The 25775-nt window shown below is 41.6% G+C and overlaps 1 protein-coding gene across 40 annotated transcripts in view; it reads left to right on the top strand.

Moving 5' to 3' along the window:
* Positions 1-25775, top strand: part of HTR4 (5-hydroxytryptamine receptor 4) — a 266563-nt gene that overhangs the window by 166233 nt on the left and 74555 nt on the right. For 29 of the 40 annotated variants that reach the window (XR_009600875.1, XR_009600890.1, XR_009600871.1 and 26 more), the window contains 2 exons: positions 23322-23475; positions 24570-24611. Coding sequence is in view for 14 of the 40 variants with exons in the window: in XM_060416584.1 (XP_060272567.1) it covers positions 23322-23475; positions 24570-24611 (196 nt within the window). In the remaining 26 variants the exon portion in view is untranslated. The remainder of the gene's footprint in view (positions 1-23321; positions 23476-24569; positions 24612-25775) is intronic. The other 11 variants (XR_009600880.1, XR_009600894.1, XR_009600893.1 and 8 more) reach the window with 1 other exon arrangement.

The raw sequence follows: 25775 nt of genomic DNA, 5'->3' as shown, positions 1-25775 counted from the left end.
GTCTTCTCCTTTAAAAACTTAGTGCAACTGTGATTAAAACCACAATGGATTTTTCTTTCTTTTTTTTTTTTTCTTAAATGTCTCTATCTCCCACAGTGGGTAAAAGTGCAAGAGCATGAGTAAGGACACAGCTTTTGCCCTCACAGAACTTACATTTTATTTGGGAGGTTGTCAGTTAACCAGTAATTACATAAATAATGATTTAGGAATTTTATAAACACCAGTGAACAAATGGAATGTTCAGCACATTTCTCTTTTTGAACAGTGCTGCCAATAATTCCATTTCTTTCTCTTAGAGTGGACATCAGAAACTCCAATCCATAAGTTAGGTCCATACCATTTCTGTCCTTTATCGAGCCCATCTTTGCATGAAATGTTCCCTTGGTATCTCTAATTTTCTTGAAGAGATCTCTAGTCTTTCCCATTCTGCTCTTTTCCTCTATTTCTTTGCATTGATCGCTGAAGAAGGCTTTCTTATCCCTTCTTGCTATTCTTTGGAACTCTGCATTCAGATGCTTATAATATCTTTCCTTTTCTCCTTTGCTTTTTGCCTCTCTTCTTTTCACAGCTATTTGTAAGGCCTCCCCAGACAGCCATTTTGCTTTTTTTGCATTTCTTTTCCATGGGGATGGTCTTGATCCCTGTCTCCCGTACAATGTCACGAACCTCATTCCATAGTTCATCAGGCACTCTGTCTATCAGATCTAGGCCCTTAAATCTATTTCACACTTCCACTGTATAATCATAAGGGATTTGATTTAGGTCATACCTGAATGGTCTAGCGGTTTTCCCTAGTTTCTTCATATTGAATCTGAATTTGGCAAAAAGGAGTTCATGATCTGAGCCACAGTCAGCTCCCAGTCTTGTTTTTGTTGACTGTATAGAGCTTCTCCATCTTTGGCTGCAAAGAATATAAGCAATCTGATTTTGGTGTTGACCACCTGGTGATGTCCATGTGTAGAGTCTTCTCTTGTGTTGTTGGAAGAGGTTGTTTGCTATGACCAGTGCATTTTCTTGGCAAAACTCTATTAGTCTTTGTCCTGCTTCATTCTGCATTCCAAGGCCAAATTTTCCTGTTACTCTAGGTGTTTCCTGACTTCCTACTTTTGCATTCCAGTCCCCTATAATGAAAAAGACATCTTTTTGGGTGTTAGTTCTAAAAGGTCTTGTAGGTCTTCACAAAACCATTCAAATTCAGTTTCTTCAGCATTACTGGTTGGGGCATAGACTTGGATAACTGTGATACTGAATGGTTTTCCTTGGAAATGAACAGAGATCATTCTGTCGTTTTTGAGATTGCATCCAAGTACTGCATTTCGGACTCTCTTGTTGACCATGATGGCTACTCCATTACAGAAGCAGAAGATATTAAGAAGAGGTGGCAAGAATACACGGAAGAACTGTACAAAAAAGATCTTCACGACCCAGATAATCATGATGATGTGATCACTAATCTAGAGCCAGACATCTTGGAAAGTGAAGTCAAGTGGGCCTTAGAAAGCATCACTACAAACAAAACTAGTGGAGGTGATGGAATTCCAGTTGAGCTGTTCCAAATCCTGAAAGATGATGCTGTGAAAGTGCCACACTCAATATGCCAGCAAATTTGGAAAACTCAGCAGTGGCCACAGGACTGGAAAAGGTCAGTTTTCATTCCAATCCCAAAGAAAGGCAATGCCAAAGAATGCTCACACTACTGCACAATTCCACTCATCTCACATGCTAGTAAAGTAATGCTCAAAATTCTCCAAGCCAGACTTCAGTAATACGTGAACCATGAACTCCCTGATGTTCAAGCTGGTTTTAGAAAAGGCAGAGGAACCAGAGAGCAAATTGCAAACATCTACTGGATCATGGAAAAAACAAGAGAGTTCCAGAAAACATCTATTTCTGCCTTATTGACTATGCCAAAGCCTTTGACTGTGTGGATCACAATAAACTGTGGAAAATTCTGAAAGAGATGGGAATACCAGACCACCTAACCTGCCTCTTGAGAAATCTGTATTCAGGTCAGGAAGCAACAGTTAGAACTGGACATGGCACAACAGACTGGTTCCAAATAGGAAAAGGAGTCCGTCAAGGCTGTATATTGTCACCCTGCTTATTTAACTTATATGTAGAGTACATCATGAGAAACGCTGGACTGGAAGAAACACAAGCTGGAATCAAGATTGCCGGGAGAAATATCAATAACCTCAGATATGCAGATGACACCACCCTCATGGCAGAAAGTGAAGAGGAACTGAAAAGCCTCTTGATGAAAGTAAAAGAGGAGAGTGAAAAAGTTGGCTTAAAGCTCAACATTAAGAAAACGAAGATCATGGCATCCAGTCCCATCACTTCATGGGAAATAGATGGGGAAACAGTAGAAACAGTGTCAGACTTTATTTTGGGGGGCTCCAAAATCAGTGCAGATGGTGACTGCAGCCATGAAATTAAAAGACTCTTACTCCTTGGAAGAAAAATTATGACCAACCTAGATAGTATATTCAAAAGCAGAGACATTACTTTGCTGACTAAGGTCCGTCTAGTCAAGGCTATGGTTTTTCCAGTGGTCATGTATGGATGTGAGAGTTGGACTGTGAAGAAAGCTGAGTGCCGAAGAATTGATGCTTTTGAACTGTAGTGTTGAAGAAGACTCTTGAGAGTCCCTTGGACTGCAAGGAGATCCAACCAGTCCATTCTGAAGGAGATCAACCCTGGGATTTCTTTGGAAGGAATGATGCTAAAGCTGAAGCTCCAGTACTTTGGCCACCTGATGTGAAGAGTTGATTCATTGGAAAAGACGCTGATGCTGAGAGGGATTTGGGGCAGGAAGAGAAGGGGACGACCGAGGATGAGATGGCTGGATGGCATCACTGACTCGATGGACGTGAGTCTGAGTGAGCTCCGAGAGATGGTGATGGACAGGGAGGTCTGGCGTGCTGCGATTCATGGGGTCGCAAAGAGTCGGACACAACTGAGTGACTGAACTGAACTGAATCCATAAGTTATTAATAAATGAAGTCAAATGATTTTGTTTTCTTCTGAGAGTCTTAGAAACTTGCCATTTATCTCCCATCATTTTCTGTCCCAAGAGTGACATTCTCATTGAGCTGGAAGGTTCACTCTAGATGTTACCGGACAGTTTAGCCTGAAAGAGTGTGATCTTATTTATATCTAGCTTCTATTTTGCTGTGCTCCTCCCAGCATTACAACTGGGCTGGGCCGGACTGGGCTGAAGTACAGAATAAATGTCTCAGAGAAGTGTGATATTACTGCTCACCAAGTGATGCCTAGCAGGATGTCTTGTCCTCTCTAAAGCTCCTCTGAGTCTTTGGGGGTGACTGATGTAGGTAGTGCCTCTCGAGCAAGAATGCTCACCTTGATTCCTAATTCCACCCAGATGGTAGACCTCTGTATCAAAGCAAAATGCAAGACTCCATTAATATATTATTAAATGCCTATGTATGGCTGAGTTGCTCTGCTGTGCACTTGAAACTATCACGGCATTGTTAATTGGCTATAATCCAATATAAAATAAAAACTTAAAATTATATATATATAAAATGCATTTCTCTAGCTATCTTTCTCTATCCACTGTGCTTCCTAGTGTTTTTAGGACTGAGAACTGTTAATGAAAGTTTATTGACTCATTAGAAATAATTTCCAAAATATGATTAAAATACATGCATCGCATAATATGGGTCATGAGAAGTCAAAAACAGCATTAAAGCTTTACATATAATTGATTGTTTTAAATCTAAGGTTTACTGTGAAAATTAAAACCAACCACGTATTTGTAATAAAATGCTAATTTTTAAAGTGAAATATAATGCAGCCATCAAAACCATGAGAAGTTATGTGTGATGTCCTAGAAAGATATCACTGGTATATTATGTGGTGGGGGGGAAGCAAGTTTCAGACTTTAATGTTTAGAGTAATTTCGCTTTTGGAAAATAAATATGTAGATGTTTGTATCTGGGTGTACATGAGTTAGTGTGTATGAGAGAAAGTAGGAATGAAATGGTACCAAACTATTAAAATGGTCATCTGGGGGCAGTAGAGAGTAGTGTTGGCTAGGCTGGATGGTCATTTGGATCTTGGTCATTTTTACTAATTTCTGAAATAGGCACTCAGTTTTCTCTTTACTGGAAGTTAACACTTCTTGACTGTAAGTGTGTCCACAGTGGGCTTTTAGCTGGACATGCTCCTCGAATAGCACATTCCTCAAATCTCTGAGAACATTCTGACTTAGGTGTGAGAAGTTCCCTCTGGGGTCAGAACAAGGTGGGGAGCATGGACATCTTTCTGACCAAAGACTTCTCTCTGCCTTCTGACAAAATGCCCTGAAGTCTACCCCCAGGGGAGCCCTCACCATCTCCTATTAGCAGATTCTTCCTCACGATGACCCTCACCTTCATCTTCATTCATCCAACCCCAGTTCATGATCTTGTGTTTGATTTCTTTCACCAAGATCCTTTATAATCATTACAGCTTTAAAATATCATAACAATAATATCTGAGCATTGTAAAAAAGTCATTATTTCACAGATAAAACATACAAATGCCCTTGTTTCTTCCTCTCCACCTCCACAACTGTATACTCTAGAGTTAACAACTGTAAATAATAGTCCCCTCTAAATGCCAATCATTTCATATGCAATAAGCAGACTTGTTATGTGAATATATTTTTAGTTTACTCAATGGTTTTATGTTTTAAATAAGACCTTGAAGTGGGCTTTCTCTTTATATATCCTAATGAGTTGCCTGAGTGTAGTGTTTTTACCAACCTGCTTCTCAGGTGATATTCTAGTAAGGTTTTTTTCATTATCGTGTGACAGAAAATAAACTGTTTGGTAGCTGAAAAGTCAGGCTTCAGACATGGCTCTGCAGGGTTTGACCATTATCATCTAGTCTAGTTCTCTCCCGGTGTCTCTGTCTCCCTCTCCTCTTTGTCTCCTTCTTTCCTTTTCTTTCTCTCTGTCCTTCTCGCTGTGTCTGTTTCTCTGTGTCTGTCCCTCTCTGTCCCTATGCTGTTTACTTGTTGGATTCATTCTCAGGCTGGGTTGAAAAATAGCTGTAGGCAACATGAGTCTTAAAGCATCCTTACCTCATGAATCCAACGAAGATAAACCTAAATGCTGTTTCTCATTGAAGACCATTGACTATGCCTGAGCCAGACACTCTCCTCTTGACTAATCATCATGGTGTGGGGCTGACATATATGGTTGCTGAGCAGAGATGAGGCCCTGTGACTGCCACCTTTACCAGAAGCATCCGTCACAGGAGAATGACATTTCTTTCGCTCTGGAAAGAAGGATGTTGGGCGACATGAATAGCAGCTATCAACTTCTCTTAAGCTGACCTGAAGACTGATGGGTATCTTTATGGAGTCTCCACAACATGACAGAGGTGTGTCTTCCCCAAGTCTTCTTTACACTACGCCATATATCACTAGGTCCTTCCACTGGCTGCACATACCATACTTCTTGACTTTTTGCCACTGATGCTCTTTCTCTGATCATGCTGTATATTGCCCTGTATTTGGCTCAAATGTAGTTTCCTTTCACTTCATTGAGGATACCATTATCTGTAGCACTGCATGATCTTCTCTTTGATGTGTCCATCTGAATTGCCATCCTTCCTTTTGGCAGCCCAGGAATTTGATGTGTTTTATCTGCAAAACTCCTCCAGCAGATACTCAGTCACACATTTTCTTTTAAAACAGTTTTGCTTCTAAAACATACAATTCTGAGTCAAAGATTGTTTATTTCATCCTGTGCTGGAGATAAATGTGCTGGCATTTCTTAATGATCTCCCTGGAGCATAACTCAATTTTGTAGTGTATAAATGAAAAGTGTCTGTCACTGTGAGCTTGTGTCACACGATTAATTTGTTTTCCCAAGAGGATTGAAATGCATTTCTGCAAGGAATGGGGATTACAAGTTTCCCCTTCTCACATACTCTCTGAAGTTCATGCTTTTATATAATAGTAATATTTTTTGAGTTGAAGTTCATGCTGCTGCTGCTACTGCTAAGCCGCTTCAGTCGTGTCTAACTCTGTGCGACCCCATAGACAGCAGCCCATCAGGCTCCGCCGTCCCTGAGATTCTCCAGGCAAGAACACTGGAGTGGGTTTCCATTTCCTTCTCCAGTGCATGAAAGTGAAAAGTGAAAGTGAAGTTGCTCAGTCGTGTCTGACTCTAAGCGACCCCATGGACTGCAGTCCACCAGGCTCCTCCATCCCTGGGGTTTTCCAGGCAAGAGTACTGGAGTGAGTTGCTATTGCCTTCTCCTTCTCAATCCCAGTAGTACTGATATTTTCAATAGGATAATTATTTGTTATGTATTTGATTTGATATATATTTTATTTGATTTGTTATATATTTGATTTTATATATATTATTTAATAATAATTTCAACAGGATAATTATTTGAAGGCTAGTCTGTATACTGTAGGTTGTTTACCAGCATCTCTGGCCCTCTACTAGTATCATGTATCATTCTATATTCTAGTATTCTAGTTATATTATAGTACCACCTCTCTTCTCATACCCAATTCTGACAAATAAAAATGCTTCCAGACATTGCCAGTTGTCCCCAGGGAGTAAAATGGCTCCAGGTCACAAATCACTGTCCTACAGAATAATAATACATTACAGAAATACAGAAGAAAAAAAAGAGGACATTTCTCACAGCCATATTTAAAGAGGTTTTAAACCTTCCAGGAGGATCTTTCTATCCAGATCATTTAGACAATTTTCATGCTAGAGGATATGAAATCTTATTTTTATATTCATTTTATCAACTATTTATTGAGTGCTTACTAATTGCTTTGAGTTGAGTGGAGCACTGGAAGTACAATGGTGTTCACCATTCAGAATAGCTCTGAATCACAGAGATTTTAGTGAAAAATACAGATAGTAGGTAGATAATTATAGTAAAATCGGTGGTTATTGAAATAGAATAAGGGAAAGTCAAAGCAGTTGTTGGAGCACGTGACTTCCTATGCAGGACAGCTATCAGAAGAAGTGATTCTGAAGCTGGGGTCTGCAGGTGATGTAGGTGCCAGTAGGCGGAGAGGGAGAAGGTGAAGTATGGGGAGCAGTAGCTCGAGAAAACAGCATGTGCAAAGCCCCAGAGGATTTTTGGTGACACATTATTAAATATAGGCTAAATTCTTAGCTTGTATTTCAGTCCTTTCCCTCAGAATTATCCTCAGTCTATGTCTTCCTATCTCTGTTCCCACCCAGGAGTGGTATGTTATCATTTCCTGAGCATGGTGTGATTCCTCATCATTCCATGTTGCGCTTGTGTGTTGAGTTCCTCTTCATTTCCAGGTGGATATCCACCCTTCTTCAGTACTCACCTTCTCCACTGACTGGCTGAGCTTCATTCCCAAAGAAGATTTGTTATTTCTTTCTCTGAGCTCCCACAGAATGTTAAAATGAGAGAGAGAATGTTAAATATTAACACAGCAGTTATCACTTTTTAAAAAATTTGGTTTATTTATCTGTCTCTCACCAGCTCCTTAAGAGTCAGTCTTTATCTCCTCTGTTTCTGTGTTCTTACAGATCAATAGTAGCTGCTCCAGGCATGTTTAGCTGAGCAAAAAATGCTCTGAAATGTGACTTGTGGTTTGATATGACTTTAGTGTTAGTTTTTCTACCCTTTTAGAAGTCTTGATATATACATGAGAATAAGAATGAGACCTAGGATCCTAGGTTTCCTGGATTCAAACCCGGCTTTGACTAATTACCAATTATATGGTCTTAAGTAAGTTACTTAAGTTCTCTGGTTTTTGTCTTCTCATCAGCAAAATTGTATTAATAATATTAATGAGTGAGTGAATGAAAGTTGCTCAGTCATGTCCAACTCTTTGCAACCCCATGGACTATACAGTCCACGGAATTGTCCAGGCCAGAATTTCCCTTCTCTAGGGAAGGGAAAACACAGGGATCGGACCCAAGTCTCCTGCATTGCAGATGGGTTCTTTACCAGCTAAGCCACAAGGGAAGTCCAATAATATTGAAAGTGTATTCCATTTTGTTGTTCAGCTGCTAAGTTGTGTCCGACTCTTTGCCATCCCATGGACTGCCGCACGCCAGGCTCCTCTGTCCTCCACTTTCTCCCAGAGTTTGCTCAGATTCATGTCCATTGAATAAGCGTCCTTGAATACAGGAGTGAGTTGCCATTTCCTCCTCCAGGGTATCTCCTCAACCCAAGGATCAAATACACATCTTCTCTGTCTCCTGCATTGGCAGGTGGGTTCTTTACCACTGAGCCACTTGAGAAGTCCCATATTCCGTTTGGAGTTTCTGAGATTAAAATACTGAGTATATGCCCAAAAATGGTATACTAGTGTGTGGCTACTAGTAAATGTTAGCCACAATTCTTATTCCATTATTGTTTCCCTGTCCCACTGCGAATTCCTGGTGGCTATTGTGAGTGCCCTCTCTGACACTGATAGTCATCTTTTTCTTCCTGTTGCATAGTTGAGTGTCCTTCAAGGTTAGACCCTCAGCTTTCCAGCCCTGGACATCTTTATTCTCCTTTTTGGAGGGATCACCCATCCTGTGGCTTTATCTGCACCTCTGCCTTCATCTCTCCTGCTGTCTTTTCCTATGTTCCATGTCCCATGCCTCATGCCTCTGGTCTCTGTAGAACAGGTAGCTGCCTGTTCAACATCTTGCCTTAAGCATCTTTCGGTCTTCTTAATCCCAAAGTGGAAATTTCCATCATAAACATTATCCTCTTCCACTTTGTACATCAAAGGTGCATTTATTAGTTAACTTTTCATCATTTAAAGGTAATTCTTTGAGGGCATCTTTTACTTATCTACCATGACCAGCCAAATGCCGAGTCTTAGCTATATTTTCATAAATATCTTTCAAATCTATCTTCCCCGTCTTAAACTTTTTTCATCTTGTTTCTGGGTTATTGCAGTAGCTTCTTCATTATTATTCCTGTGTATTATCTTATCTGTCAGTTTCATCTTTAAATATGTCTTTTTTCTTGTGTCCTCAGCTCAGAAAGCTTATAGAGTGTTGCATACAGTCCTTCCTATTTCTAGATAAGGTTACTTGTGTCAAGCCTTGCCCTTTTGTTAACATTATCAGGGTATGAAGTTTGGCAAATGTGGGGTTCAGTCCTAGTTCTATCATATCTGGCTGTGTGATGTTTGGCAAGTGTATTAAATTCTCTGGGCTTCAGTTTCTTTATATTTAAAGTGTGTATGTTAAATGCTGCCTTGCAGAGTTGCTGTAGGAATTAGAAATAACAGAATACTTCTGACACAAAGTGTGTCCTAAAAAAATAGGTGATGTGTATAGTAGGACTGGACTTCCTTGGTAGTTTAGTGGTAATGAATCCACCTGCCAATGCAGGAGATGCAGGTTTGACCTCTGGGTAACAAAGACCCCCCTGGAGAAAGAAATGGCAACCCACTCCAGTATTCTTGCCTGGGAAATTCCATGGACAGAGGAGTCTGGGGGACTACAGGCCAGGGGGTTGTAAAGGAGTCAGACGCAATTTGGCAACTAAACAACAGCAACATGGTTTGAATAGTAGTAATTGCAGCAGAGAAATAAGCGGACAATTATAATACAGCCAGAGAAATGCTGTGTCACACACATATACAAGGTACTGTAAAGCACCAGGGCAGAGGGATTTCCCTGGTGGTCCAGTGGTTAGGAATCAGAACTTTCACTGCTGGGGCATGGGTTTGATCCCTGGTCAGGGAACTAAGACCCTGCAAGTCATGTGCTGCTACTGCTGTTTAGTTGCTCAGTCATGTCCAACTCTTTGCAACCCCATAGACTGTAGCCTGGGCTTCCCTGGCCGCTTAGACGGTAAAGAATTCACCTGCACTGCGGGAGACCTGAGTTCGATTCCTGAGTTTGGAAGATCCCCTGGAGGTGGGCTTGGCAACCCCCTCCAGTATTCTGGCCTGGAGAATCCTCATTGGCAGAGGAATCTGGCAGGCTACAGTCCAAAGGGTTACAAAGAGTCAGACACTGCTGAATGACTAAGCTCAAGACTGTAGCCCTCCAGGCTCCTCTGTCCATGGGATTTCCCAGGCAAGAATACCGGAATGGGTTGCCATTTCCTTCTCCAGGGGATCTTCCCGACCCAGGGACTGGAAACATCTCCTGTGTCTATTGCACTGTAGGCGGATTCTTTACCACTGAGGAACCCGGGAAACCCACAAGTCATGTGGCATGCCCCGCCCCGCCCCCCCCCCCAGAGAAATGCAGGGATGAAGAACCAATCCACCTCTCTGACAGGACAGAGTCTCCCCTGAGCTTTTTGGGGCCAGAAGAACTTTCCAGGGAATGTGACCCTTGGGCTTAGTCTGGAAGGGTCAGTGGGATAATCATCCAGTGTCTACTGACAGACTGATCAGTTCATGTATATCAAAGTATACCTTGGAAACCTGATTTTTGGAGATTATATTTTTATTGGATTATCCTTTATTCTTTAGTCAGTGATAACTCAGGAGACACCTTCCTAGACAACTGACATTCCCCTTCTTGCAAGTTTTCTTATCGTGAGTGTACAGAATATTTAACCAAGAAGAACATAGTAAACATTAGATCTGCACATTGCATGTGGGATTATGTGCAAAGACTCGATCTGATGCCCTCTGCATCTCTGACAGGAAGCAGTCTTTCCCTGTCCTTCCACCCCTATAGTTTTTCCTTACTGGAACCCACAGTTTTATCTCTGCTCATGGCTGCATTCTCAGCCCCTTCTTGTGCCTGGCTCCTGGTGAATATCCCTGTGAGGTCTTCCCCATTGATCCTCCAGGTGACTGGCAGCTTGCCAAGCCTCTTGGGATGCCAAGAAAAAGGGCTTTAGTTTCTTCTTGAGCTACTGGCTCCACCTCCTCAAAAGAGAACTGGAGGAACTAAAATTTAACAAAATCAAGAGCAGAAAGATTGGTCTTTTTCTCTAAAATTCTGCCCCCTAAATATGGATCACCTCCTGGAAGGAGAATTACTGCCCCGCCAGTGAACCCCACAGTTAACCCCGACTATATGCTACCTGATTACCTCTGTGGTTGGGTGTAACATCTACCCCAAAACTTAGTGCCTTATACAACTATGCATTGTTATTAGATGTCACAGTTCTGTTCATCAGGAGCTTCGGCTTGGCTGAAGTCACTTGGTGGCTTTTAACTGGAGACTGAACTAGCGTGGAGTGTCCAGGGTCATTTAGTTATATACCTGGCATCTTGGTGGGTCATCTGGAAGGCTAGACTCAGCCAGGCTCTTCTCTCTGTCCACGTGATCCCTATTCATGATCTCATGTTGATGCATGCTAGATTTTTTACATGACAGCTCCTGACTCCAAAAAACCAAGAGTCTTATTAAAAATTGAACCTGGGACTGTCATATAACACTTCCAATGTACTCTGTTGGTCAAATCAGTCACAGGACAACCCTGTGGGAAGGGTGCAGATGCCCTGTCCCTGGATGGGAAATGTGGCCATCTTTAATTCATTACAATTACAACCTCTTATAAAAACTCTGATGTAAGTCAATACCCTGTTTACACATAAGAAAACAGATGCACAGAGATGTGTAGTGTCCAAAGATTTGTCCAAAGTCAAAAGGAACATCCATGAAATGTTTGGGACTAGAACTTACTGATTTTCTTGCTAAAGGCAAAATGCACTTGTAAATCCTAAGTTTGCTGGTTCAGTGAAGATCTTTAACACTTTACTCCTAAATTTTAAAGATGATTGTGCTTTATTGATTAGGAATCGTGAAAATATTTGTGGTGAAAGGTTTCTGTTTTCTTATTCCATTCCAAAATCCAGGTCTTATCAGCCACCAGATACTTCATCTCTTCTCTCCAGTGATTGACATTTTTTTCTTTAGGTTATCTTAATTGGAGATTTGATTTCTGTGGATCATTCAAGATGTAATCTTCAGCCATCCCAGGTAGAAAAGCTGGGCCTGGATTAAGTCTATGAGAGGATGCTACATCTAATCAACCTCACTGCTTGTAGCCAGTATGGTCTCATTGTTTCCATTCAACTTGAGGGATCAATTCTTTGCCTTTTGTTTCTTAGAATCAATGACCAGGTTGAACTCAATGGCTCAGTGGGTTCTATGTTATTTGTTAAATGATTTAGAGTCCCAGTTCCAAAATGTATCTAAATTTGTTTACAATAATATTATATATATATATATATGTATATACACACACACACACACACACACACACATATACATATATACATATAAAATCAGAGCTTCCCAGGTGGCACCAGTGGTAAAAACCTGCCTGCAAATGAAGGAGATATAAAAGATGCAGGTTCAATCCCTGGGTTGGGAAGATCCCCTGGAGGAGGGCATGGCAACCCACTCCAGTACTCTTGCCCAGAGAATCCCCATAAACAGAGGAGCCTGGTGGGCTGTAACCATGCAGTAACACAGAGTTTGACACAACTGAAGTGACTTAGAACACACGCACGCGTACATATAAGATCAGAGGGGCTTGGAATAAAAAGCATCACTACGAACAAAGCTAGTGGAGGTGATGGAATTCCAGTTGAGCTATTTCAAATCCTGAAAGATGATGCTGTGAAAGTGCTACACTCAATATGCCAGCAAATTTGGAAAACTCAGCAGTGGCCACAGGACTAGAAAGGTCAGTTTTCATTCCAATCCCAAAGAAAGGCAATGCCAAAGAATGCTCAAACTACCACACAATTGCACTTATCTCACATGCTAGTAAAGTAATGCTCAAAATTCTCCAAGCCAGGCTTCAGCAATACATGAACAATGAACTTCCTGATGTTCAAGCTGGTTTTAGAAAGGCAGAGGAACCAGAGATCAAATTTCCAACATCTGCTGGATCATGGAAAAAGCAAGAGAGTTCCAGAAAAACATTTATTTCTGCTTTATTGACTGTGCCAAAGCCTTTGACTGTGTGGATCACAATAAACTGTGGGAAATTCTGAGAGAGATGGGAATACAGACCACCTGACCTGCCTCTTGAGAAATCTGTATGCAGGTCAGGAAGCAGCAGTTAGAACTGGACATGGAACAACAGACTGGTTCCAAATAGGAAAAGGAGTATGTCAAGGCTGTATATTGTCACCCTGCTTATTTAACTTATATGCAGAGTACATCATGAGAAATGTTGGGCTGGATGAAGCACAAGCTGGAATCAAGATTGCCAGAAGAAATATCAATAACCTCAGATATGCAGATGACACCACCCTTATGGCAGAAAGTGAAGAGGAACTAAAGAGCCTCTTGATGAAAGTGAAAGAGGACAGTGAAAAAGTTGTCTTAAAGCTCAACATTCAGAAAGCTAAGATTGTGGCATCTGGTCCCATCACTTCATGGGAAATAGATGGGGAAACAGTGGAAACAGTGTCAGACTTTATTTTGGGGGGCTCCAAAATCACTGCAGATGGTGACTGCAGCCATGAAATTAAAAGATGCTTACTCCATGGAAGGAAAGTTATGACCAACCTAGATAGCATATTAAAAAGCAGAGACATTACTTTGTCAACAAAGATCCATCTGGTCAAGACTATGGTTTTTCCAGTGGTCGTGTATGGATGTGAGAGTTGGACTGTGAAGAAGGCTGAGCGCCGAAGAATTGATGCTTTTGAACTGTGGAGTTGGAGAAGACTCTTGAGAGTCCCTTGGACTGCAAGGAGATCCAACCAGTCCATTCTAAAGATCAGTCCTGGGTGTTCATTGAACAGACTGATGCTAAAGCTGAAACTCCAGTACTTTGGCCATCTGAAGTGAAGATTGACTCATTGGAAAAGACTCTGATGCTGGGAGGGATTTGGGGCAGGAGGAGAAGGGGACGACAGAGGATGAGATGGCTGGATGGCATCCCCGACTTGATGCACATGAGTTTGAGTGAACTCTGAGAGTTGGTGATGGACAGGGAAGCCTGGCGTGCTGCAGTTCATGGGGTCGCAAAGAGTCGGACACGACTGAGCAACTGAACTGAACTGAACTCTTAAACTTTATGTGTCAGAAACTTTGTAAGTTTTAAACATATTGGTCATCAATTCTCACAGCCAGTCAGTGAGCTGGACATAACAGTCCCAGATGAGGAAATTGAGTCTTGGAGAGGTTAAGTAACTGATTCTAAGACCACAGAATTGGTGGTACCCAGATGCAAAAATGTAAGATGACTGCTAAAATCTCTTCTGATTCTGAAAGTCTAGGGCTCCAAGTTGTTCTCTTTGCTCCTTCTGCCTTCACTGTGGTTAGAAGGGCAGTAAGTGAGGAGAAAGAATTTTCCTTAATTGCAAGAGGGGTGGGAAAGTTTAGCATGGAACATAAAAATACATGACTGCCTTCTAAAAGTTGTCAAAGTAAATTGTGTCCCCAGAGGCATTTAGAAGCATTTATCACACATTACACATGGCTATAGTTGGGGAAGCTAGGAGAAGGCAATGGCAACCCACTCCAGTACTCTTGCCTGGAAAATCCCATGGATGGAGGAGCCTGGTAGGCTGCAGTCCATGGGGTCGCTAAGAGTCAGACACGATTGAGCGACTTCACTTTGACTTTTCACTTTCATGCATTGGAGAAGGAAATGGCAATCCACTCCAGTGTTCTTGCCTGGAGAATCCCAGGGACGGGGGAGCCTGGTGGGTTGCCGTCTATGGGGTCCCACAGGGTCAGACATGACTGAAGCGACTTAGCAGTAGCAGCATAGTTGGGGAAGCTAGTGACTGGTCTACCAAAGGGGATTTTAATGGAGTTTTGTGAGCAATGCTTGGAAATGTTTTGCATAATATATTACTTTGTAAATATCCTTGCTACATTTTAGTTAATCCTGGCCATCTGGAACCTCATTTGTCATTTAAACATTTACTTAACCGCTTTGTAAAAGTATTCTAGTTAAAAAAAGAGTGTGAATTGTCCAGTGGAAGTCTAGAGAACAGACCTGGATTAATCCAGTGGATTAACTCACTCCAGTACTCTTGCCTGGAAAACAGCATGGATGGAGGAGCCTGGTAGGCTGCAGTCCATGGGGTCACTAAGAGTCAGACACGACTGAGCGACTTCACTTTCACTTTTCACTTTCCTGCATTGGAGAGGGAAATGGCAACCCGCTCCAGTGTTCTTGCCTGGAGAATCTCAGGGACGGAGAAGCCTGATGGGCTTCTTCTATGAGGTCTCACAGAGTCGGACACAACTGAAGCTACTTAGCAGCAGCAGAAGCTGAGACAGAATTGCTTTTTCTGATGAATACTATCCAGCTAGCCTGTGAACCAACCATTCTTTTTCTTGAATTTGTTGTAATTCAGTTCCTTTGGTGGAGCAGTGTTGATTGTGACGGACATTTCCCAGTTCAAAAAAACTTTTGGTGATTCTTCCTAGCATAGCATTCAAAAATCTCTAAGACAATTGTCTCAAAGTGTGGTCACCGGATGACCATCAACAGATCGTTTGGGAATGTATCAAAAATGCAAATTCTTAGGCCCCATTCAAGATTTACCTGTACCTGTGTTTCAATAAGCTCTCCAGGTGGTTCTGAAGCACATCATCGTTGGAGAACCATTGCACTGAGGTCTGCCCCTCAGTCAGCTATTTTAGGCTTACTTCCTTCTACTTCCATATAAACGCTCTCCCATCCAGCTAATTGTACTCTGTTATATTTATATGTGTATGTGGATACATGGATGTATATTTATAGATGGATGTGTATATATATAAAATTTCTGTCCCAGATCTTTGTCCATGCTCTTTGTAACACCTGGATCATATTTTCTCCTCCACTGTCCTTGTGCTGTGTTGTGCTAAGTCGCTTCAGTCCAACTCTTTGCAGCCCTGTGAACTGTAGCCCACCAAGCTCCTCTGTCCATGGGATTCTCCAGGCAAGAATACTGGAGGGGGTTGCCATGCCCTCCTCCAGGGGATCTTCCCAGTCCAGGGACTGAACCTGCGGCTCCTGCACTGCAGGCAGAATCTTTACCTCTGAGCCCCTGGGAAAGCCCAAAACCCAACTTAAAAGACACTTATTGGAGACAGCCTTTCCTCATCTCTCTGATAGACACAGCTTTTCACATTTTCAAAACCTGGTCCCACATTTTAGTGTTATTTATTTTAATTGGTAGTGATCAAGGGTTTACTATTTATTCAGCCCTTTTGTGAGTATAACTCTCTATATAGCATTGTACTAGGAACTGAGGATACAATTTAGAACAGGCAAACATCTGTGAAATGTATAAATCAGTTAGGGGTAGACTTTCTTACAGCCTGTCCTAGAATAGCTCTGAGAAGGTGCAGGTCTCTTATACTATACTGCTGGGTGTCCTGTAGGTTGTATTAAGTTATGGTGGGTAGAGTGGTAGGTAATATTCTAGGCTTCTCTGATCTGTATAGAATACACTAGAGAATTATGCTGTCCTTATAGCTACCATTCTTAACAGGGAATGGCACACTAACTCTTACAGAGGACACAGAGTCCTTGCTGTTGGTGAAAATCACCTCCTCTAGACCAAAGGTTTTCAACCGCAGCACTACTGTCATTGTAGATCAGATGACTCTCTGTTGTAGCAGGCTGTCTTGTGCATTGTAAGACATCTGGCAGCATTTCTGACCCCTGCTCCCTGAATGTCAATAACATCACCCTTTCCAATTATGACAACAAAATATGTCTTCTTACATTGCAAAATATACTTTGGTATGAAAAATCAACCTGGGTTGCATGCAACTAGGAATATTTTTACCAGAAAATAAAACTCAAGAGAAACGTAAAAGCTCTCCTTAGATATCTAGGACCATTGTGCAGAAAGAGAATCAGAGATAGAAATTTTAATTCGAGACAGAGGGTAAAACTGGAAGTTACAGAAAATCACTTTTGAAGGAAACTTTTTAACTTCGGGATATTCTTAAGTTTAGAGTGTACTGTTGTAGGACTTGGTGAATTCCCAGTCCTTCATGCTTTTATGCAGGCTTGGATATGCTTCATTTTAGAAGAAATTTGGGGACTTGGGGATTTTGAGGATGCTTCAAGTTTTGAGATTCAGCGTTTTTTATGTTTTGATTGTTTTTTAAAATGGCTTGTAAAGAATTAGAATAGTCCCTTGGGGGTTTCAGGGGAGTGACAGAGTGAAGTGATAGTAATGAGGTCAACGTCCTGGCCCTTGTGTCAGGCTGCCTGGGCCGGATCCCAGCTTGGTTCTTACCACCAGTGGGACCTTGGACAAATCTTGACACTTCTCTGTTTCCTCATATGTGAAATGGGTGCATTTATAGTTCCTTAGGACCAAATGAGATTATACAAGTAGGAGATTTCCTTGTTAAGGAAATGAAAAGTAGCTCTTATTATTAACTCAGCGTGCTTTTCATAAATTCTAAATAAATTGCAAATTTAACTAGCTATTTCTGTCAATGTTGCACATGTGTTTGGGGGGCAGGTCATTATAGGAAAAATATGTTTGTTATTAACACTGGTAATATAATCCAAAAGTAAGTATTAAAAGCAACCATGATAGGTAAAAATCAAGTTTTTTAATATCTGTCTGGTCCTTGATCTACAAACAAAGCTAGAATGTTAAAAAAGCTCCCTCCATTAGTCAGTTAATAGTGGAACTCAGTTTTTATTCATCATTTTTTTCAGTGATATTGATTTTCACATACTTAATTTACATCCTTCAAGAGGATGTTTATTTTTCTGGATCCTTTGCTAGAAACCACATATTGAAGAGATATGAGGAAAGAAACTAGAAGGATATGAGGTGGCTTAACAGCTGTCTCAAGGGTGCCAAGGCCTTGATAAGAATCTTTGGCCCACAAAGTCAAGTGAGCTTTCTAATTTGAGCTCCAAATAAAAACCTTATAGTTTTTAGTCTTAAAGTCTCTATTCCATGTCACTTAAAAATCATATTATTTTTATTGTAGGACATGACACCAGATTGAAAGTGTAGAGGAGAATATTTAAGTAAAACACATACATAGACATAATTTAGTATGTTTCTTAGTCATCTTTACCTGTAATTCACAATTTCAATATAGTTTGGAGAAGGCAATGGCACCCCAACCCAGTGCTCTTGCCTGGAAAATCTGATGGATGGAGGAGCGGGGTAGGCTGCAGTCCATGGGGTCGCTAAGAGTCGGACACGACTGAGCGACTTCACTTTGACTTTTCACTTTCATGCATTGGAGAAGGAAATGGCAACACACTCCAGTGTTCTTTCCTGGAGAATCCCAGGGATGGGGAAGCCTGGTGGGCTGCCATCTATGGGGTCACACAGAGTCGGACACGACTGAAGCGACTTAGCAGCAGCAGCAGCAGCAGCAGCAATATAGTTTAGAGAAAATAAAATTCCTTTTTCCCCTTTACTTATTATTAGTTTTTATAGTAGGAAATAAAGGATTTTTCCTAGGCTTGCTCCACCACCTAACATCAGTTTGTGTGTGTGTGTGTGTGTGTGTGTTAGTTGCTCAGTCGTGTGACTCTTTGTGACCCTATGGACTATATCCCATCAGACTCTGACCATGGGATTCTCTTGGCAAGAATACTGGAGTGGGTAGCCATTCCCTTCTCCAGGGGATCTTCCCAACCCAAAGATTGAACCTCGGTCTCCTACATTGCAGGCAGATTCTTTACCATGTGAGCCACCAGGGAAGCCCCCACTTCACATCATGCAAGAGTAACTTTCTACAGCTGTCTGTGCATGAAACCATCACTATGTCCTACCTTATCCGTCTGGGAAGTGAACATTTCAAGCAACTTTATTCCAGGCCCTCATCGTTCAGGTCACAGACTGTGTATGTAAATGTGTAAGGGATAGGTAGGATGTGTACTGTATCCACAGGATGCCTCTTAAAGTTGAATTTCAAAAAAGAACCTGTCACCATTATTTCTGTAACAGCAGCTCCAAGTAGCCAAGGACAATGCAAGTTAAGCGGTCAAGAATCCACCTGTCAGTGCAACAGATGCAGGTCCGATCCCTGGGGTGGGAAGATTTCCATGGAGAAGGAAATGGCAACCCACTGCAGTATCCTTGTCTGGGAAATCTCTTGGACAGAGAAGCCTGGCAGGCTACAGTCCATGAAGTCACAAAAGAGTTACGACTTAGTGACTAAACAACAACAATGCAAATTAATGCATCAAACGTTTACAGCAGAACTTGAGGAGATCTTATTGTCCACATGGTATTCATCATGCTATGACATCAGACAATCACCTTGGCCAAACTAGGCTTAGAAAAGAAAGTGAAAGTGAAAGTCACTCAGTTGCGTCTGACTGTGCAACCCCATGGACTATAGAGTCCATGGAATTCTCCAGGCCAGAATACTGGAGTGAGTAGCCTGTCCCTTCTCCAGTCTTCCCAACCCAGGGATCGAACCCAGGTCTTCTGCATTGTGGGTGGATTCTTTAACAGCTGAGCCACAAGGAAAGCTCAGGAATGCTGGAGTGGGTAGCCTTTCCCTTCTCCAGAGGATCTTCCCAACCCAGGAATCAAACCGGGGTCTCCTGCGTTGCAGGTGGATTCTTTACCAACTGAGCTATGAATGAGCACGAGTATAACCATGTGGTCATAGTCCTTTTCTGTAAATTCTATTGTCTTCCCAACATAATCCTCTAAACATACATATCTACTTATGGAAATCAGAAGAATCTTCATCTTGCCTCTTCAAACATACCCTTTGTCCTATAAAATATTTGATTTTGTTTTGTCTTTTTGAATTTTTGAATCTACATGACAATGGAGTTCCAAACAAATTCCTAAAGTCTCTTGTCTTTACCCAGTATCTTGGTACCTGTTCCAAACCTCAAAAATCGTAAGTTATTTAGCAAAGATAGGGAAGCACCTTTTTTCAGCTATCTTTTGATTGCTTTCTTTGGGTTGGTGGATGAAGAGATGCTATAATTTGAGCTTTGACCTGGAGGTGTAGTGAATAAAAATGAAAGCATTCTTACTTAGAACAAACTTTCTATGAAGGACATATCTGGCATTCAGAACCATTTTCACTGAGGCAAGGTACTTTGGTTACAAGTAGCAGAAACTTCTTTTAGCCAGCTTTATTAGGTTTTGCTAGAGCTGACATAACAAAGTACCACAAACTGAGTGGCTTGGAACAACAAGATATTTATTATCTCAGTTCTAGAGACTAGATGTCTGAAATCAAGGTGTTTGCAGGTCCCTTCTCCCTCTGAACCTGTAGGGAAAAGATTCTTCCTTGCCTCTTCCTAGCTTCAAGTGTTTTACTGGCACTCTTTGGTGTTTTTTTTGGCTTGCTGAAGCATCATTTCAATCCTCTGTCTTCACATTGCCATTTTGTCTCTGAGTGTGTCTGTCTTGTCTAACTTTCCATTTTTATAAGGATTTCAGTCATGTTGGAGAAGGCGATGGCACCCCACTCCAGTACTCTTGCCTGGAAAATCCGATGGACGGAGGAGCCTGGTAGGCTGCAGTCCATGGGGTCGTGAAGAGTTGGACACGACTGAGCAGCTTCACTTTCACTTTTTACTTTCATGCATTGGAGAAGGAAATGGCAACCCACTCCAGTATTCTTGTCTGGAGAATCCCAGGGATGGGGGAGCCTGGTGGGCTGCCGTCTATGGGGTCGCATAGAGTAGGACACAACTGAAGCGACTTGGCGGCAGCAGCAATCATGTTGGATTAAGGCACATCCTAATCACCTCATTTTAATTTTATTACTTCTCTAAAGAACCTGCTTGCAAATAAGTCCATATTCCAAGGCACTGAAGGTTTGTATTTCAGCATATCTTTTGGGAGAGGGAAGCGCATTTCAACCTATAACATCATCTGCACAAAAGGGAATTTAGTGGAAAGATATGAGGTGGCTTGTTTAATTGAAGGAAGAACTAAAGAATTGAGAACCTAAAGGGGCAAGAGCATGACTGCCCAAATATCTAAGGAACAGGAACTGCTCTCAGTCCTGCTGAGAGCAGGAGGCACTGTGGGAATAGAGGGACCTTTGCTGACTTTTCCATCTCCACATCACTCTGCATGGCATTCAGAGTTCCAGGAAAATGTCTGATTAGGTCACTCCCTGGCTGGAAAAGTCAGAATCACATCATTTATTTTCCCAACTATACAACAACAAGTGAAAAGAGAATTCCCAAAGGACTTGGGATGCTATTACCAACAAAAAAGAGGGAAGATGGTAAATGTACAAAACCAATATATAATCTAGCTAATCTAGGCCCTCTAGCAGGAAGTGAGGAAGGGAGCAAATTTTGAAAAAAAAAAAAAAAGTTTTCATGTGCTCCAAATTCATCAACTTTTTATAAGTAAACCTCTAATGATTATTAATACAGCCATTCAGAAAAATTTGCCTTTCTTATATAAGTCAAGAGTGTGAAGAGAATTCCACTTAATCATGATTCTTTCCATTACTGAGTTAGCCTTAGTTAGATTTGGCTACCATGTCTGTTTTATAGATAAAGAAAATGAGTTCCTGAGTAATTCCCTCTCCCATTCTTTGGTTTGTTGTTCTTTGCACTTTGGTCCAGATCAGGACACTCCACTGTCTTGCTGGGCACAGGGAGTTCCCTGACACAATGTGGTCAGCTACTCTTTGATGCCTTAGAGGGAAGGGTATAATTCTCCCCTCCCAGATCCTATGGCACCCTCTTCTCATGCTCCAACACTGGGCTTTCCTTCTCATTTCACCCTCTCTCCCAAATCATCCTACCACCAGCTTTTCAAAGAATATAGCCTTTGTTCTATTAGTTAGGCTTTGAATTAAGAAAAGAAAGGAAGAGGTGGTAAAAATTAACAAAGTGAATTGCATAAAATGAAGGGTATAAGGGGGTGGCTTATCATTAAATGGTATAAAATCTTAAAGAATAGACTTAGCCTCCAGGCTGTCTTTTTGCATTTTTTTTCTTTGACTTTTCCAAAGACAAATGGCTGATAAGCTTACCATGGTATTTCACTTGTTGTCAGATTCAGTGAACTGTCTGGGCATGGAAGTAATGGTCTCCAAGATTGGAACAACATACAAGGAGCAACCTAGGAGTTAGAGGCCAGATCGTTGAGTGGGGCAAGTTGTACCTCTCTCTGGAGATAAGAGGAAAGCTAGTACCATAGGCGAGACTTCCTTGGTGGCACAGACGGTAAAGCGTTTGTCTACAATGCGGGAGACCCGGGTTCGATCCATGGGTCAGGAAGACAGCCTGGAGAAGGAAATGGCAACCCACTCCAGTACTATTGCCTGGAAAATCCCATGGACAGAGGAGCCTGGTAGGCTACAGTCTGTGGGGTCGTAAAGAATCAGACATGACTGAACGACTTCACTTTCACTTTCAGTAACATAGGCAAAATCTGAGCTCTGGAAACCATGAGTAAAGAGTCCCTGGAAAAAGATCAGACCCTGATAAATGGAAATAAGATGGTCTCTACCAGTAGGTAGGAAATGATGGAGCAGGAAATATTTGAAACTTTACTTTCTTGGCAGCAGAGAAACAATTAAATGCTTCAGTCCAGAAATAACATGTTAATTTTATTCATAACTCAGGCCAAAATAGTCAATCGTCCCCACTCAGCCACAAGGAGGCCAGGAACTGGACATATGTAGCAAACAGCAGTGATGATTTCCACTTGTCAGAATGCAAACTCCAGGTTCGTCCCCCTCAGGCTCTATTTCAGGAGATCTTTGAAATCTGCATTTTAAGCAGATCTCCTCAGGTGAGTCTAATATAGAGAAGAAGGACAGAATCCCTGGACCAAAATTTAAAGAACACTGACTTAGAGCATCAACTCGGTATAGGTAGGTATCAAGAGGATAAGGGCAAGTTTGAGATACTGTTCTTAGAGCTCAGATGTAGGGCCAACTCTGGGTTACCTCACGTTGTTGTCAAAAGGACTGTGTATATCTGGATGCAGATGCCCAGAGAGCTGGGCAGTGGCCTTTAAAACTCTTAGGCATGAGGGTAGTGTTAGGTCTGTGCCTGAAATGGAACAGACTCTCAGGTATATGTTGAGTTTCTCAGGTATCGGGAGAGAAAGAGGGATATGGGACCAATGTCTGGTAATGGTTCGCATATGTGTGATCTAAAGTTTATATTTATAGTAGCAGAAACTCACTGGACAATACAATATTTTATTGTGCAATTGCTTTTTATTTTCTCTGTTCTTTTCCCACTTCTCTCTCCCTTCCTCTCCTACTCATCTAATTTCCCCCTTCTCATTCTTTTCTCCTCCTTTATTTTTATTTTCTACTTCCCTCTCTAATTTGCCCCTTTCCCACTCTTTCCTCTTATTTCCCTTCTCCTCTGTACTTCTCTCTCATGAATTATGCCTCCTCCTTCTCCCTCTCATCTATCCTTTCCCTTGACACCCACCCCCTCTATTCTCTCTCCAGGTATTATGCCATCTGCTGCCAGCCTTTGGTCTATAGGAACAAGATGACCCCTCTGCGAATCGCATTAATGCTGGGAGGCTGCTGGGTCATCCCCACGTTTATCTCTTTTCTCCCTATAATGCAAGGCTGGAATAACATTGGAATAATTGATTTGGTGAGTACTCATGCAGACCGTATGGGTTTACTGTTTGACTAACTTGGTTTGCTTGGGATTCTCAATAAACAAACAATGTCAGGTTAGGTGGGTATCCTAAGAAAGATCCTGACAGAGTAACAACAATAACAACAACAACAACAGCAAAAAGCAGGCTAACATTTTTGAAAGTTTACTGTATGCCAGAAAGTAGTACACTAAATACATGTAATCCTGACAGCAGCATCCCTTTGGGAAAATTATAATAATTTCTGCCCATTTCACAGATGAGAAAACTCAGGTTCAAAAATGGTGAAGTAAATGGCAATCCACTCCAGGACTATTGCCTGGAAAATCTCATGGACAGAGGAGCCTGGGAGGCTACAGTCCATGGGGTCGCAAAGAGTCGGACACGACTGAGCGACTTCACTTCACTTCACTTCAATATGCCTGTGAATTCACAGCTAGTGAATAGCGGAACAGGTATTCAAAGCTTAGCAGACAAACTCTAGAGCCTGAGGGATGTGTTGTATCCCAAGAGGCCTTCATCTCATTTCATGCTGAGACCCTTTGAGGCTTAAGGTGACCCATGGAAAACCTGTCATGGGGGTGGAGGTTTCCAGAGAGTGTATGGGCCCAGAGTCCAGAGAACTGGACCCTGAGCCCAGCTCTGTCACTGAGCCACTTCCTGAAGGGCTGTGATGAGAAGATCCTTGGGTCCTCATTGGGAACAGTGTCTTTGAGCAGTGCAGGAAAACACAGGTTGCAGGCATCTGTCAACTCCTGTCTAGATGCTCTTGGAGAGTTTCCAACTCTGACATACTTTGTTTTCAATATCAAACTTGCATTGACTATTGAAAGCTATGATCTAGATCCATTAGCAGGGATATATATATATATATATATATATATATATATATATATTTTTTTTTTTTTTCCCCCCTGAGGAAGTTGTCAGGCAGTCACTTTAAGATGGATCCCAGGACTCTGACCAGGGAATGGGGAGGAGAGATTGAGAGTGAACTCTGACCCAAGAGGACCAGTCAGAATAGGAGCTGCCCCTTCCTCTCTCCATCCCATTCCTAGCCCCTAATCTTGCCTTATTCTTTGTCCAGGAAAGGATATCCAAGCCAAGACTGGGCCAGGATTTGCATGTGGTATGTCAGAACGAGAGTTCCTTGGGCTTCTGAAAGAAATGCTGGGGACAGAGGAGTGGAGAAATGAAAGGGGATCCGTACAAGGGAGACTGTATGGATATTTTTTTTAACCCTATCCCTTTTCTTTCAAGCTTTCAGTTTTATCATTCTTGGGGGAAATGAAATTCAAATTTCTAATAATGAGTAGATAAATATAATAATGGCCAGCAAATGTTGAACACTTACTGTGTGCCGAGCCCTGTGTTAGTTATCATTGTCTCACTCAGGACTCACAACAGTGCTGTGAAGTAATCCTGTCATCATCCTTAGGAAACTGAGGGTCAACGAGGTTAATTCACATTGGTAGGGAATGGCGGAGACTAGTGCTAAGCCCAAGCTTACTGGACCAAAGAGTCTATGTCCTTAAGTTTGTGCTAAACTTAATCCCTGATGGAGAAGACCTTTGGAAGTATAAGCTTCTGTCCATCAAAATTTGTAACAAGGACTTAGCATTCTTACCTTCTGATGTAGAACTTCCGAGAGAAATAACCTAGTGAACTGTGTTCTTTTGTGACAGTGAGATAGCAGCATCCCCTGTTTAATTCATGTAACTGGGGAACGGGGCATCTGCTTTGTGTTTAACATGCTTTGTGTTTGCTCCATGATATTGTAATTGCATTTCATATCTTTCACTCATTTGCACATTGAATTGGCCTAGAGAGAAACTAGCGTAACCCAGGTGTTCATTATACCTATGTAGTTGATCCTTGTTATTCATGGTAATAAGGTTGCTGCAAATACTGAATTAGCAAATCATGAATCTTTGTTCCTAGGTGAAATATAGGATTAGGTTCCTGTGACTTGAGGCAAATAATACTGAGATAAAAAGATTTGATAAAAATGTCAACTCAATAAGACTATAACCTTACAATATACTATAAGACAAAATACTAAATGTGTACACAATGAATGAAATAGCATATTATTTATCATACATATTTTTATTCGTATCTCTGTTCATGTGTATGTTCACACTGGATGCAGGCTGACCTCAGGAAGGGAAGTGTCATTGGGTTACACAGCTCTCTTCAACCAAGATCTATTCCTAGAGAAGACTGATAACTAAGAGCCATCAGCATGCAGAGTTTATAGGTGGAAAAAAAGTCGTTCAGTTCTTAAGATGAA

This window comes from Ovis aries, chromosome 5 (assembly GCF_016772045.2).
Source record: "Ovis aries strain OAR_USU_Benz2616 breed Rambouillet chromosome 5, ARS-UI_Ramb_v3.0, whole genome shotgun sequence".
NCBI lineage: Eukaryota > Metazoa > Chordata > Mammalia > Artiodactyla > Bovidae > Ovis > Ovis aries.
This window is presented reverse-complemented; position numbering and strand designations above follow the sequence as displayed.